Source organism: Gadus chalcogrammus, chromosome 20 (assembly GCF_026213295.1).
Source record: "Gadus chalcogrammus isolate NIFS_2021 chromosome 20, NIFS_Gcha_1.0, whole genome shotgun sequence".
Lineage (NCBI taxonomy): Eukaryota > Metazoa > Chordata > Actinopteri > Gadiformes > Gadidae > Gadus > Gadus chalcogrammus.
This window is the reverse complement of record NC_079431.1, coordinates 16,540,965-16,556,362: the sequence shown is the minus strand read 5'-3', so window position 1 is coordinate 16,556,362 and position 15,398 is coordinate 16,540,965. Positions and strand designations below refer to the sequence as shown.

Below are 15,398 nucleotides of genomic sequence, written 5' to 3'. Positions count from 1 at the left end.
GGATGTCCAGGTAGATGCCCTCTGCCACGTAGCGCCAGTTGTTACACAGGGTCCTTTTGCTCCAGCCATTGATGCACTCCCTCAAAGTGTTATAGATCCTGTAGGTGAGGAAGAGGAGGGTGAGAAAGAGAGAGATGAGACAACCATTTTACAATCTCTTCAAAGGGAAATAACGCTAAGTGTGACTCAAACCCAAAAAGCTTTGGGATGCTTCTGGTAGGAATGTGTAGGCCTACATCTGCATGAAGTTTGTTTGAATCTGCTGTTCAGCTCCCCTCGGCCGAACCTCGGGCGCGGAGTCCAACGGAGAAGCCATCTGTAGCCCCAGTCCCACCACTGCCCCGTGACTGGGCTACTGTTACCTCTGTCTGCCCCGGTGCCCCCCACCGACTCTGATCTCAATCCAACAACCAGAACAGATGCTGCTACACCACTCCCCCCCCCCCCCCTCAAGTCCCATGCCGCACAAACAGATCTGTACAGTTCACCAGAGTGCGTATTATCTGCATACGCAGGTTTATGTGGGGGCGCCCTGGCCCGTCTACTCGGATTCAGCTATGGACGGAGCTTACTTCAGATATACTGTAGGTGGGAGGCTACGCTTGTTTCCTTTTGAAGACCCCAAAAAAGCCCTACTCATTCACATGGCTTGCTCAGGCTCGAGTTATATAAATACTTAAGGCTGATGGAGTGTCCCGGCTGAGAACACTAATTAAAGTCACGTCGGGGCGTTAAATGAAGCCATTGCTCACCCTTTAGGGCGTCGACCCTCCCGATGATGGACGCCCCCCGCCTGAAAGCACGGCGTTCAAAGGGCGGTCCGAGGGGCCGTGACAGCGGCGGTAATATATGTGTTGTTGCTGCGCTAATGAAAGAGCCGCTCTACGGTAGCTCGTCGCAGGCTAGCCCCCGACTCTGTCTGCACAAACATGTGCCGTCTGGAAACATCAGCACTAGGCCAGGGAGGGGGTGGTGTGGGGGGGGGGGGTCGGTTTTCATTAAGAGATGACTAATTAGGTCCTCTCTGGAGAGGTTCTTTTTTTATACCTGAAGTATATAAAGTGTTGGAGAACCACGCCAGGAGGAGCCCGGAGACAGGAAGGAGGCCGGCGTTCCCATGACTCAGGGTCCTATATCTTCCCCAGGAAAAAAGATGAGGTATAAAAGTGCTCCAACGACCATGTCATGTGTTGTCCCGGTGAGATCAGTGGTGGCGCTGCTGCTGCTGTGAAGCCAAACACAGGCAGCAGCACTATGTGAGAGACAGACCCCTGTAGGGAGGCACTGACCTCTGTACAGAGAGACAGACACCTGTACAGAGAGACAGACGCCTGCACAGAGAGACAGACACCTGTACAGACAGACAGGCCCCTGTACAGAGAGACAGACTCCTGTACAGAGAGACAGACACCTGTACAGAGAGACAGGCCCCTGTACAGAGAGACAGACTCCTGTACAGAGAGACAGACGCCTCTACAGAGAGACAGACTCCTGTACAAAGAGACAGACACCTGTACAGAGAGACAGACCGCAGTACAGAGAGACAGACACCTGTACAGAGAGACAGACACCTGTACAGAGAGACAGACGCCTGTACAGAGAGACAGACCTCTGTACAGACAGACCCCCGTACAGAGAGACAGACCCCTGTACAGAGAGATAGACGCCTGTACAGAGACAGACTCCTGTACAGACAGACAGACCCCTGTACAGAGACAGACCCCTGTACAGAGGGACAGACCTCTGTACAGAGAGACAGACCCCCGTACAGAGAGACAGACTCCTGTACAGAGAGACAGACCCTTGTACAGGTGGAATGACCCCAGTACAGAGAGACAGAGGGACTTGTAAAGGGGAGACTATGTTACCATTTTTCCTTTATTTGTATTGTGGGAGCAAGGCAGGTAGGTTCCACATGATTTGATTTGCAGTGTTGTCAGATACCCCTCTATCTTTTTCTTCTTTCTCCTCTCATCGCCTTTATCTTGGTAGGAGGAGGAAGAATGGATGGGACGGGATCTCCCGTCCTCCCTTTCTTGCACGCATGTGTGTGTGTTGTCCTGGGAAAGATCCTCTCTCTCTCTCTCTCTCTCTCTCTCTCTCTCTCTCTCTCTCTCTCTCTCTCTCTCTCTCTCTCTCTCTCTCTCTCTCTCTCTCTCTCTCTCTCTCTCTCTCTCTCTCTCTCTCTCTCTCTCTCTCTCTCTCTCTCTCAGGTTCAACATCTTAGCTCCCAAATGGTATATTTGACCCTTGAACAATGACTCTAGCTAGCTATCCTCATCATAGGCGTCGATTACGCCGGGGACGCGTCCCCACCAGATTTCGTCAAGAATCATTTTGTACCCACCACCAACCACCCACCAAAAAAAATACAAAAATAAAATAAAATCGAGTTGAATTATTATGGATTATTACACAGGTCTTCTTAATGCCGTGGAACGCTCCGTTCACTTGCATGGGCTCTTCACAACTTCGCGGTGAATGCTAGATATAAATTGACCGCTGTCAAGGAAAACAAATGACTTTTTGCCTATAATGACGTCTTTGGTATCACTCCTCAAGTGGTCCGGTAACTTTTCGACCCCAGCGTATTCGGTTGCTAAGCGACGTCAACGTCTTTGGCGGACTATTTCTCTGCTGATCAACACTACGAATGCTGGTAGCAAATAAATTGTGAAGTAATTTTTTCGTTTTGGCACGTAGCCGTGTAATAAGCGGGATAATGTATAAAACGTTGCCGGTCGAATTTAAGCGCCTTCAGTGGGAAGCAATTACCCTCACTGCGCGTCGGTGTCCTGTTCGCCCTGTCGGGGCTTATTTTCCCGATAATGACCGGCATTCTATACATTATCCCTTACTTATTACACAGCTCTTCTCAATGCTGTAGACTACATTCGTATTCGGTTGCTAAGCGACGTCAACGGCTTTGGCGAATTATTTCTCCGCTGATCAACGCTACGAATTATAACAAATACATTGGAAAAAGACACACTGTGTGAAGTTATCTGAAGAGTATCAGAACGATAACCTGTTGAACTAAATGGATGTGGTAGGCTACACCACGGGATGCATCTGCAGACCACTGCCACATAAATAAAGGTAAGACGCGATATTTATTGCTTAAGATTTGCTGGTGCTGTGGCGAGGTCTTTTGTGTTTTTTACACTCAAGTGGTCGGCTGTTTTAACTTGCAATTGATAGTCGGTGGGGTCAGTCTCTTGTTGACACAAAGTGACTTTTGGTCATTCTTGCTTTGCTTGAATTCTGGAATAATTGTGGGGGGGAGTTCATGAGTTTTGGTCAGAATGCCTGATGTAGGCTAGTTTTGATGGAATGCGTGTTGTGAAATGAGAACAGCCAGCTCCTGATGTGATACAGCGTTCAGCTGTGCAACAAATATTTTTTTCTTTTTCAATCTTGACGACTTCTGTAGTGCTGTGTGTAGCCACACCTTTGGCCCTTCTGAACTTAAACATGCAGTTAAATTCCTTTCCTAGCTCCTCTTGTTTACGTTGTTAGCTTAGCCATATCATGTCATCAACATTGGATACATGGAGCAGAACATATTGGGTCACCTGTCCGATGCTTTTTGAAAACGTTTTCTTCATAAAACGTGCCAGACAGATTTTGCAAACATTGTATTCCTTAGTAATTAGCTAGGCCTACATGGTTATGCCGTCTTTCAGAACCTTTCATTACCAGTGTAAGTACCATATCGGCTCGGCTTCCAGATCGGCTCGGGGTCCGTCGTCTGCTGATTACGTCACACAATAGCTATCTACAGCAATAAGGGTTTTTATGGCTTAAATTAAAGAGCCTGTAATGATCTTTCATTTTGAAAATAGACCATTCCCAACCTATCCGTATGGATAGTTATCTTCTAAAAACAAAACATCCCTCGGAATCATTTTGGCTGTTAAGATAAGCCAGATTGGGCACATTTTCAGCCTGATTTGGCTACTTTGAATCACATTAGGCTGGAAAAACGGGACATATGCCCAATCTGGCAACACAACCCGAAACTAGACATAGACCTACTCGCGCTCACACATGTGCTCGCTGTTGCCTCGTGGTTGCTATGACTACAGCCAGAGCTACAGCACAAAACAGCCAATCACAACTGTCCGACATACAGCCAATCACAATGTACGCCCATTCAAGCGTACAGCCAATGATATTGTGTAACGTAATCAGCAGACGACGGACCCCGAGCCGATCTGGAAGCCGAGCCGATATGGTACTTACACTGGCACTAAAGAGAGAAAAAGAGTGCATCCTCATAGTACCCAGCACTTCTAAAAATGCACTCCCGAATGCGTCTCTGTCCCCAGCACATTTCAAACCAAACTGACGCCCATGATCCTCATGACCCAGTGGTCCTCACCCTTTGACGGCAGGCCAGGGGCACCTCTCCTGGTAGCTGCTGGCCGCCATTGACTGGCTGAATTCGTCGAGGCACACCTCGTTCACGGAGCTGGAGAACAGGGTCAGGTTGCAGGAGACTACTGGCTTCACCACCTGCCCTGAACAGGCTGAAGAATAAACAACCCTTGATTACACTATATTACATTGCATTTATATTACATGTAGATGTGTTTATCGAACACGTTGTAAATTCATCAATGGTATTCGCTAAAAATAAACTCGACAGGACAGAGTGCGGTTTTTGTGCAAACACTTTATAATAGCGTGCAGTCAAGCCATTTATAAGCTTTTATTAATTATTCATGATTAGTTCATTATTAACTATTTAATCACTAGTGGGTGTGTCCACCCAGATGTATGATGGATGGATCAGTTATTCATCTTCTTAAAATGTGTATTCATGTTTTGTTCATGATTAGTTAATCATTAACTAAAGAGTTATCAATTACACATTATAAAATGTTAATTGTTTTTTATTAGTTCAAATAATTTATGTGTATTACATATCAAAAAGAAAATACACAATAATGAAACAGCAAAGTGTGTTCTACCCCCTTCCACCAAATTCTGTTCCAACCACATTCAAAAACGATATGCACATGATTGGATGAAGGGTTCAAGCTTGTAAAACAACAAATGAATCCTTAAAGGATTTAATCTCCTTTCATTTCATGAAATTAATTTTTTAAGGAAAAGGGTTTTTTGAAGAATCCGCAAAGTCATTACAAAGGAAAATATCGTCATATTTTCACAAACTCTGGATGCCCTTCTGAGTGAGTGAAGTTGAGAGTATTTCACTTAACCTAATGTTCAGGTTCAATGTCCCAGCACATGATATTAGAAACGGCCTTCTACAGGCCAAAAACATTCAAACATTCATCAGTTTCTCCTTACCTCTCCATGTCATGAGGAGGACCAACAAGTACGTAACCATGACAACCGGTGTCCTCATCTGAAAGGGAGGGGTAAAAAAAACAAAAGGTATAAGCAGAGTCCCCTGGACACTGAAAGTGATGAACAGAAAAATGTGTAGAAACCTTTAATTAAGTTATCAAGGGTCATCAAGGAAATTATGTTCCATCCCAGCAATTGCAATCTCCAGTAATTTGAAGTCTATCGATTTCCTTCTGTTCTCTCTTCTGTGCTTTAATGGGTGGAGTGTATTTTCCCTCCTGAGAATGTGGCCAAGCGTGGGAGTAATGACCACACACACACATAGCACAGCTGGATGAAGCAACAGGGTTTCGGACTTTGAGTACAAACACAACAAAACAGCATGGGTTGGAGGCAGGGGTGGGGGGGGGGGGGGATTTAGATCACACACCCACAATCCAGAGAATTTTCAAGATTGAGTATAAAAGTGCACTTTTTGAGATGTGTATTAATAGTGCAGTGGATAATCCTCTTTTTAGATGCTGTTGTCCATCGTTCTGAAGTAGGCTATATCATAATAAATAAATAAAAGCGACGTCTTGGATTAATTAAAAAAATCATAATTAGTTTATCATGATGTCTAATGTCTGCCTTTGCACTACTAAAAAGTCACACATACACACACACGCACACACACATACACGCCTTCAACAGATATCCAAATATAACAGCACACAAACCCATGCACTCACAAAGCAACAGTCATACATTCATATTAATTTTTCAGACACACGCTCACTTAAACACACACACACTTACCTAAACACACACACTCCTCTCAGAGTGAAAGGGAGCTATACCACCTGGTTGGGAGATACATTTGGGGACCTGTAGGCTGGCAGTTGGCCCCTCGGGGTGCAGACAGAGAACCCCTGTGGCCAGAGGGAGCCTACCACTCCTACCTTCGCCCTGCTAGCTTTACCACTCACATGCTACTTCCTCTGTATACTCTTCCTCATTACACACAGCAGAGAGAGAGAGAGAGAGATAATCGATGAATCTAAGAGAGAGTGAGTTTAATTGACAGAGAAAGAGATATAATGAAGCAGAGAGGGGAGAGAGAGAGAGGGGGGGGGGGAGATAGAGCGCAAGCTCTTGATGGGACTGGATGACCACGTGCTTCCGGAACGTTCTCACAAATTGATGAGTGTTTCCCTGGGGAAGACAGCTCTCGAAACAGATGTGAAATGAGAATGTAGGGAGAGTTTGGTGAGGGGGCTGGGGGGGTGGGGGTGGTGGGTGGGAGAAAGATAAAGAGAGTGGGAAAAACAAGGGCGAACAGAGCGCGATAATATGGGGGAGAGAGTGGGAGAAAAGAGTTAAGGCAAGAGAGGGAAACGATACACGGAGAGAAAGAGAGAGATGGGGCGAATAGCGCAGAAGGGGGAGGGGGGGGGTGGGGGGGGTCAGGGTGAACTGTAATCCCACAATCCCTCCCTTTATAAAGAACGGATGTCCTGTTCCCCTGGGATCCTCGGGAACATGGGGTCTACATGGCGAGGAACCCTGGTAGTCATCGTGGGTCTTGCAGGAACAGGGTGTGTCACGGGATGAGCGGGCTAAGCGTACGTTCATCTTATTTATTTACCCACCGATGACACAAGGGTGGAACGGGGGGAACAAATAACGCAATCCTCAATTATCTCAAAGCGCCAAAGTAAAATAAATATAAATCGAGCAAGAGACAAAAAATACAAAAATCAATATTTCTCTTATAAATAATTTCATTAATTGCTACATACCATGGTTTTTAGATAGTGTCCACTCCCTAAATCCTCCTCTTCATTGAAAAAAATAAAACAAACAGAAAAACGTGAAACAGAGTGGCAGAAGAATACCGAAGGCTCCCGTTGGTTTTCAAAACTCCCAAGTGCACCTGTTACGCCGGACAGATGGACAACAGCAAGAAAACCACCACCAACACAACAAAGTGAGCGCTCCTTCTGCTGTCTGTGTGTGTGTGTGTGTGTGTGGTGTGTATGTGTGTGTGTCTGTCTGTGTGTGTGTGTGTGGGTCTGGTGGCTCTGCTGTGTAACTGGAAGCTAACTGACTTATGCAACAACAATGGACAAGCTGCTTCCTTTCCCAAGCGCTTTGCTTTCCCAGGCTGCCCCATGGCCATATACTCCCCCACGCAAACACAAACACACACACACACACACACACACACACACACACACACACACACACACACACACACACACACACACACACACACACACACACACACACACACACACACACACACACACACACACACACACACAGACTCCCCCGGAGACCGGAAGGAATTTGCTGGGTTCCAGTGTCCATATAATGATGAGAAATCGTATAATACCTCCTTATGGTTAGCGGCTATGTGTAATAAGTGGCTATAATATTTAGAGTCTGGGGGTTGGGGTGGGGTTGGTAGTAGGCTAGTGGTCTCACCTCCCAGCTGAAACTGGTTCTTGATTCGACACACCCGAGGTCCAGTCCTGCCGTAACTGTAGGCATCCTTGTGCAATATGCCCTAACCCCCCCCCCACCATTGCTCTTTAGAGGAGTTTTTTTTTTATCTAATAGGCCTATATGTGTACTTTCTGAGCAGATATACCATCTATCAGAAAATACAAAATAACATGACTATTGTTATTTCAGCCGTCTACCCCAATGCAAAGAATCCATGGTAAGCCCCTCACCAAAACACGAGGTCTGGTTTCTGAACCGCAGCCATGTCCACGTCAGGATGCACATGGTCATCTTAATCAAGAAGTTTCTCTCGACGCGACAGCTTAAAATGTAATCACAGGTAAAAAACCTGTATACATTTGGATTTGATAGGGTGTGAAAGATTAAAAAAATAAATACATGTTTTGTTCGTATCAAGCGTTAGCATTGTGGTATGCGTTAGCATCATAGCTATATTTGAATACATTTACATTTCCTAATAATATATTACAAAACAGACGTGTGATGGACTGTCAGCTGCACAGCCACAGAGACAGGCCCTGCCAGTGTATAATTTCGGGGTTTCAAAATGTATCACCCTCTGAAATGTATCTGGATTACCGTATTTTCCGGACTATACGTCGCTCCCGAGTATTAGTCGCATCAGTCAAAAAATGCTCCATGACGAGGAAAAAAACATATATACGTCGCATCGGTGTATAAGTCGCATTTATTTGTAAACATTTAAACAAGAACGTTTAGTCTGGAGAGACTGAATAAAATTGCAATAGCAATATAGGTGTGTCGGTCCCACTCGTAGTTCTGAGTTTATACCGAATTCAGTGACACCGGGATTCCACCGGACGCGTATGCGCCGCGGTCCTAAACCTGAGCGCACGATCGGGAGGTGGAAGTTGCGCTTTAGATGCCTTCACAAGTCCAGCGGAGGGCTCCAGTTTTCGCCGGCCAAGTCATGCGCTGTGATATGTGTGACAGCTATGTTGCACAACATTGCAGCTAAGGCTGGGGTAGCTTTGGTTGAACCGGAGGACATTGAGGACGATGACGACGAGAATATAATTTGTTCGGTGGTGCAGTAGGCTTGCAGCGTTCAGTTGTAGGCCTAATGAATGACGGTGCCATCTTGCGGCCGAAGATTATGTACGCACAATTTTGGCATATAAATCGCTTCGAAATATAAGTCGCAGGGCAAGCCAAACTACAAAAAAACCGCGACTTATATAGTATTGCTTTTGATAGAAAAGCATATTCTAAAAGAGTGAATAGTGAATGATGATGCTTGTTGGGTGGTTGATATTAACCGAGGGCAGCTTGCAGACACATTAAAGCGTGACTGTGACTTTTCCCTTTCTGGTGGAAAGCGGTAGTGACACACAGTGGCGTGAGAGGGTTTGGATGTTGAAACAATAGTTTTAGGTTGTAGAATACAATGTGTGGAGCATTTTTGTGATGTTTGTTTGGGCTGTGTTTCTTTAATCATTTTGTTTCTTAAATATTTTGTTAGAGGAGCCAACGTTACACAAAATCCATCATAATCAAAAGGTGATTATATTAATCTATTACACGGCTCTTCTTAAAGGGGACATATCATACCACCAGGTGTGAGTGTGATTAGCCATTACAAGCAGGTTTGAAAATGTGCAGCATTGTGTACCAGCCTACCCAGTGGACTGTAGCAAACGTTGCTCATCTATTCGTCACACATGTAGGTGGACATGCCCGCCAGTGATGTCACAATGCTGTACATTTTGAAAACGGCTTGTTATGGCTGATCACACTCACACCTGGTGGTATGATATGTCCCCTTTAAGGCTGTAGGATGCTCCGTTCACTTGAATTATTTTTGCATAATTGACAATTGCTAAGCATAATTGACCACTATCAAGGAAAGTGGATTTTTTTGCCTCTGATTCACGTCTTTCGTATCACTCCGAAGTAGTTACCGTACTTATAAACCCCAGCGTATTCTGTTGCGAAGCGATGTCAACGTCTTTGGCTAACTATTTCTCTGCTGATCAACACTACGAATGCTAACAAATAAATTGTAAAGACACACTGTTTGAAGTTATTTTTTTGTTTTGGCAAGTAGCTGTGTAATAAGCGGAATATGTATAGAACACCGGTCACTACCGAAAGTGAAGCAAGACCCCTCCGCTTCGTGTCGGGGTCGGGTTCGCCCTGTCTGGGCTTATTTTCCTGATAATGTCCGGAGTTCTATACATTATCCCTTACTTATTGATTACATTTGTGCTCAAAATGATCTGCACATGTACTTCCAGTCGTCATGCATGGGCGTGTGTGTGTGTGAGTTTGTGTGTGTGTTTCGTTTGTGTGTTTGCTGCCCAGCTTAGGTGTTGCGCTTACCCTTTCTCGAGAGGGAAAGTGAGAAGGCTCATGTCTTTGCAATACTCTCCGTTCAGTCTATAAAAACGCCTAGAGTGACATTGAGTTAAACCGTTTTTGTATGTGCAAATGTTTCCACTAATTGTGTCTCGGGTTGTGTGCTCTGTTTGTGGAAGTTATGAGCCCTGTACAACAAGATGCTGAATTATATTTGAGTTCAGCCAAGAGAGAGGGAATTTGAGTGTTAAGGTGCAATTAAAACGAAGGAGAAGGATTAAATACGGAGCAGAGTCGCTGGAAAGGTGTGTACCCGCGGGGGGCCTTGTTACGGAAATATTATTGGCCAATCAGCAGTGGGTGAAAAAGAACGGCAGAGTTCAAGTAATTTAATCTCACATCGCTCCATCTCCCTCCGTCCCTTTCTATCTGTCCATTTCGATCCGTCACACACACCCGCAGGCGCGCACACACATTAAGACACAGGTACATGCGCACATAGTTACAAACACAAAGAGGTAAACACACACGTACACAAAACACACACACACACACACACACACACACACACACACACACACACACACACACACACACACACACACACACACACACACACACACACACACACACAAACACACACTAGCCAGATCATTTGCCAAATCACGCAGAGACTTTTCTGTGTGATTTCAGATCCGACCACAGACTGGTATAATTTCAGTCACACACAATGTTCTATCTGGAGATCTGAACTTATCCAGTATCGATGTTCAACCACGAGTCTATCTCTGTCTCTGTCTCTCTCCCCCTCCCTCGCTCCCTGTCTCTCTCGCCCCCTCGTCCCTGTCCCCCGCCCCCCAACCTGTCTCGCTCTCTCTTCTGTCTCTCTCTCTCTCTCTCTCTCTCTCTCTCTCTCTCTCTCTCTCTCTCTCTCTCTCTCTCTCTCTCTCTCTCTCTCTCTCTCTCTCTCTCTCTCTCTCTAAATGATATCCTTGAGTGACGAGTGGAAAATGTGACCACCTCAACGCGGTATTCACTTTGTCTCCGCTGAACGGCTTCTTGAAAGACGGACCTCACAGTTAAAATAGCTTTCAGCGCCCCACCGTCACAGTCTCTCCTTTTAAGTGTCAAATTAAACGTTTGTCTACATTGTTTAGCAATTTCCCCCCTTCATTGTTGTTGGTTTTTCGCAGTCGCCACGCAACCCGTACACATAATATAATCAAAATGTGCTTCCGAGAGAGCAGGGGATGTTGCGAGGGGCCAGCCATACGAAAATCATTTCCATTCGGGCTAATTGACGGCTGTGAGCTAGCGGGCCAAGCAGCCGATAGACACGCTCTGCTTGTGTGTTTTTAATGCCCTGCGTGTGGAAAGTTAAACACTGTTTTTATTTTTTTCTCTTTATGGTAGGTAATGGAAAAAAAATCCCTCAAGTGGGCATGGTTAACCTGTAAAATAACCCCTAATCTGGTCTTGTGGTGTCAAACAGTTGCCCCTCTGTAGGTTTTATGTTTACATTTCCGTATGACATAGGTTTATCCGTGCAGGGTAAACCTGCCCGCAATTTGTTGTTCCCACAATGTAATGACATAACTGTGTACAATTTCCTGGACGGGCAACTTAATGTATGTCGCACGCACACGCACACACACACAAACACACACACACACACACACACACACACACACACACACACACACACACACACACACACACACACACACACACACACACACACACACACATACACACACAAGCACATAAACAGACGATTATGTACTTAATCGTCACTTACTTTTTTCTTTACTATAAATACATTTATGCAATGTTGCAGTCAAGTAATTTTGCCAGACCCCCTTTTTTCACTGCACTTCTTTCCATTCCTAAAATAGTCTTTGAATACTCCACTGATAGTTCTGAATCCCAGCCCCTCACTGCTCCTGTTTGGAATCACATTTCACTGAATTAGTCATAACATTTCCATTTAGTCAATATAGCCGAAAAACTGTCTACTACATCTGCCGAGAAGTAGTGTGTGTGTGTTTGTGTGGGTGTGTGTGTGTGTGTGTGTGTCCATCCTATCTTCTTCGAAGTTCAGTGCCAAATTTACTGCTATTACTGCCTTGTGATGGCTTTGACACCTACATTTCCTACACAGAATAAATGATTTTATCTCAATCTTAAATCAAGAACACAAACGTGTCGTATCCAACAGCAACAAAACAAAACATCTGCAAGTAATGTCTCTATCCTTGTCCGACTCTGACATATAGTTGACGAGAGACAGTTCTGACAGACCAACCCCCCCCCCAACCCCCCCCCCCCACATCTCCCCTCCTTGTTTTTTAGATGCATGTCAGTGAGGAGCAAGCTGTCATAGGTAGACTGTGGACATCACAGATCAAAACCACTAGCCACTACACTATCTACCCTCCCCCCTCCTACTGGGTTACTAAACACAGTGGGTGTTGTGGGGGGGGGGGGGGTCAATTCCAACAGTACAGAACGGTTTTGGGGATGACCAGGCTTGAATGAACCAGTGAATGACGGATGGAGAGCAACTTTGGCTCGGGGCAAAAGGTTGAATCAACCCAAGAGTGTGTAAATGTAAAGTGCTAAAGTGGCCTTGTGCATGTTCTCGGCACTGAAGGCATATATTTCCCCTGGAAATATTCAGCGTTTTTATTTTTTTTCTCCGCCCTGCTTTTAACGCAAAAACGTGTTTTCCTTCGTCACAGGAGAGGGCGGCAGTCCAGTGGGTTGAGGCGCTGTTCTGTGTCTGTGGTCCCGGGAGGTGTGCGGAGGAGAGCGGACCAGGAGGGTCGTCCGGTCCAGGAGGGGAGACCTCGTGGGCTGTCCTCAGGAGGTTTGGAGACTGGGTCCGGGGTTTGGATCATGCATGCTGATGATGTGTCTGAATGAATGATGTGACATGCGTTCCTAGGCAGTACTTAAGGCGACGTTGATGGTTCCTTCCACACTTTGTACTACTTTGGTGTTCGCTCTCTATTTTTGTCCCTTTCCGTCTCTCAGTCTCTCCACCTCCTCTGTCGCTCTCCCTCTCTCTTTAATTCTCTCTCTTTATAATTCCCTCCCTCTGTCTTTTTTCTTCTCTCTCTCTCTCTCGCTCTCGCTCTCTTTCTCTCTCATTTGTTCATTTTTCTCTCTTTGTCTCTCTCTTCTCTCTCTCTTTCAACTCCCTCTCCTGCTCTCTTCTTTCTCTTCTGTTCAATCCTGCTTTGGGAACACATATTTCCACTTCAATATTACACCGTTAGGTCATTCAGATCCCTAAACGCTGCCAAATAACAGATCATTGACGATGCATTAACCCCTTTTCCACACACACACACACACAGACACACACAAACACACACACTCACACACACACACACACTCTCACACACACACACACACACACACACACACACACACACACACACACACACACACACACACACACACACACACACACACACACACACACACACACACACACACACACAGGAAAGCACAGAATCCTCCTGTTCATATGATAACCCTCGTGAAGCTAGTTAAATGACTCACACAAAGTCGCAGGCACTAGGACCCTGCAGCCCGGCCACGGCGCCGAGGGCTCCTGTACCTCCACCTGTTTGCCCGCCCAGAGCAGCTGAGTAGCTGACCGGCACGGGTGCAACAACAGTCAGGTTCACCAGCCTTATCTTCCCAGAGATAGTGGGGGGTCACTCAGTCTGTCAGTCGGCTCGTCCCTCTAAAAAAAATAAACAAAAATCCCCACCCCCCCCCAACCACAACTTTATTCCTAAAGGCTAAAGCTTTCCATTCGGTGGAGGCGAGGATGGTTGCCTGCTTCTCCCTCACCCGGGGGGGCCTGCTGCTGGCGTGGCTGGCCCTGCCCGGCTCCCTGCTGGGGGACCTGGTGTTCCGCTGCCCAAGCTGCACGCCCGAGCGGCTGGCCGCCTGCCCCAAGGTGATGGCGGTGTGCGGGGAGATCGTGCGGGAGCCCGGCTGCGGCTGCTGCCCCGTGTGCGCCCGCCTGCAGGGGGAGCCGTGCGGGGTGTACACGCCGCGCTGCTGCACGGGCCAGCGCTGCTACCCCACGGCGGAGGCCGAGCTGCCCCTGCAGCAGCTCATCCAGGGCCTGGGCCGCTGCGGGCCGCGGCAGGAGGAGGAGGCGGCGCCGGCAGACCCCCCCCCCAAGGGGCAGGGCGCCAACGGTGAGTGGACGTGGCGGGAGGCGGTGGTTGGGGTTAGCATTGTGGCTAGCATGTTGTTCAGATTCGATGTGTTGCTATTGGAGTTTGTATTAATATTATAATTAGTATGAGTTTTATGATTGCTGGAATGCCATATATAACTTTTCCGTTATTTTGTGTTTTAATGGTGTTATGTATTGTAATTTTTTATCATTTATATGAATAGTAGCAGTAAAGTAGTATTGAGGTAATATGAAAAGATAAGAGTACTAAAACAGGGCTTTATTAATCCCAATGGGGAAATGAGGATGTCAAGGGAGCAAGTACAGGACTGTTAATATGGATACCACTAGTGGTAGTAAAACTAGTAGTACAAGCAGCAGTGGTAGCCTACTATAAGTTGTGGTGGTAGTAGCATACTAAGTTTGGGAAATAGATTCCAATACATGGGTTGACACAGTTCATGCCTTGAGAGCCAGTGTGCTGCATTCTGCCATTCAAAGTTCAGCAGTGTGTTATTGCACAAAAGTCAACAGATCATGGATTATAATCGATGCCACCACACTGATACATTTGCACAATGGTACACTTTTTGCATTTTTTCCACCTTCATAAATCTGATCCATGCATATGAGTCATGCGCTTTAGACAAACACAGAAATATGGAAGACACTTATGCATTCACAATTTTGATGTCAAGGAGGATCATCTTAATATGCTGTCAGGAACAGTCCAACACAAAAGAGTTGTTTTTGTTTAATTCACCAACATCCTCCCCCACCAAAAAAACATGTTTTATTAAATCGAAGGTGAATACTGCGGAGAATGGAAATGTGCTCACAAAGAGTTAGCGGGACAAAGGGTCACGATTGATTTCTTCTGAATGCATGTTGACACACTGCTGCCTTTTGCTGCCAAAGACACAGAAACGTCCTCTGTCCCCTTCCTGAACCCGGATCGTTACAGCTATAGAGTTTGCAACGCGTGTATCCTGAAAGCTGTTCGTTCACATTGGAAGTCACCTTGATCAAGACTTGTTTTATATTG

The 15,398-nt window shown here is 46.1% G+C and overlaps 1 protein-coding gene across 1 annotated transcript in view; it reads left to right on the top strand.

The window, feature by feature from the left end:
* The first annotated feature begins 12,911 nt into the window (after positions 1–12,911).
* The window catches only part of LOC130373517 (insulin-like growth factor-binding protein 2-B), a 20,360-nt gene continuing 17,873 nt past the window's right edge, over positions 12,912–15,398 (top strand). Inside the window, exons 1-2 of the mRNA XM_056580060.1 lie at positions 12,912–13,018; positions 13,964–14,372. Of these exons, the coding sequence (XP_056436035.1) occupies positions 13,994–14,372 (379 nt within the window). The 5' untranslated portion in view covers positions 12,912–13,018; positions 13,964–13,993. The remainder of the gene's footprint in view (positions 13,019–13,963; positions 14,373–15,398) is intronic.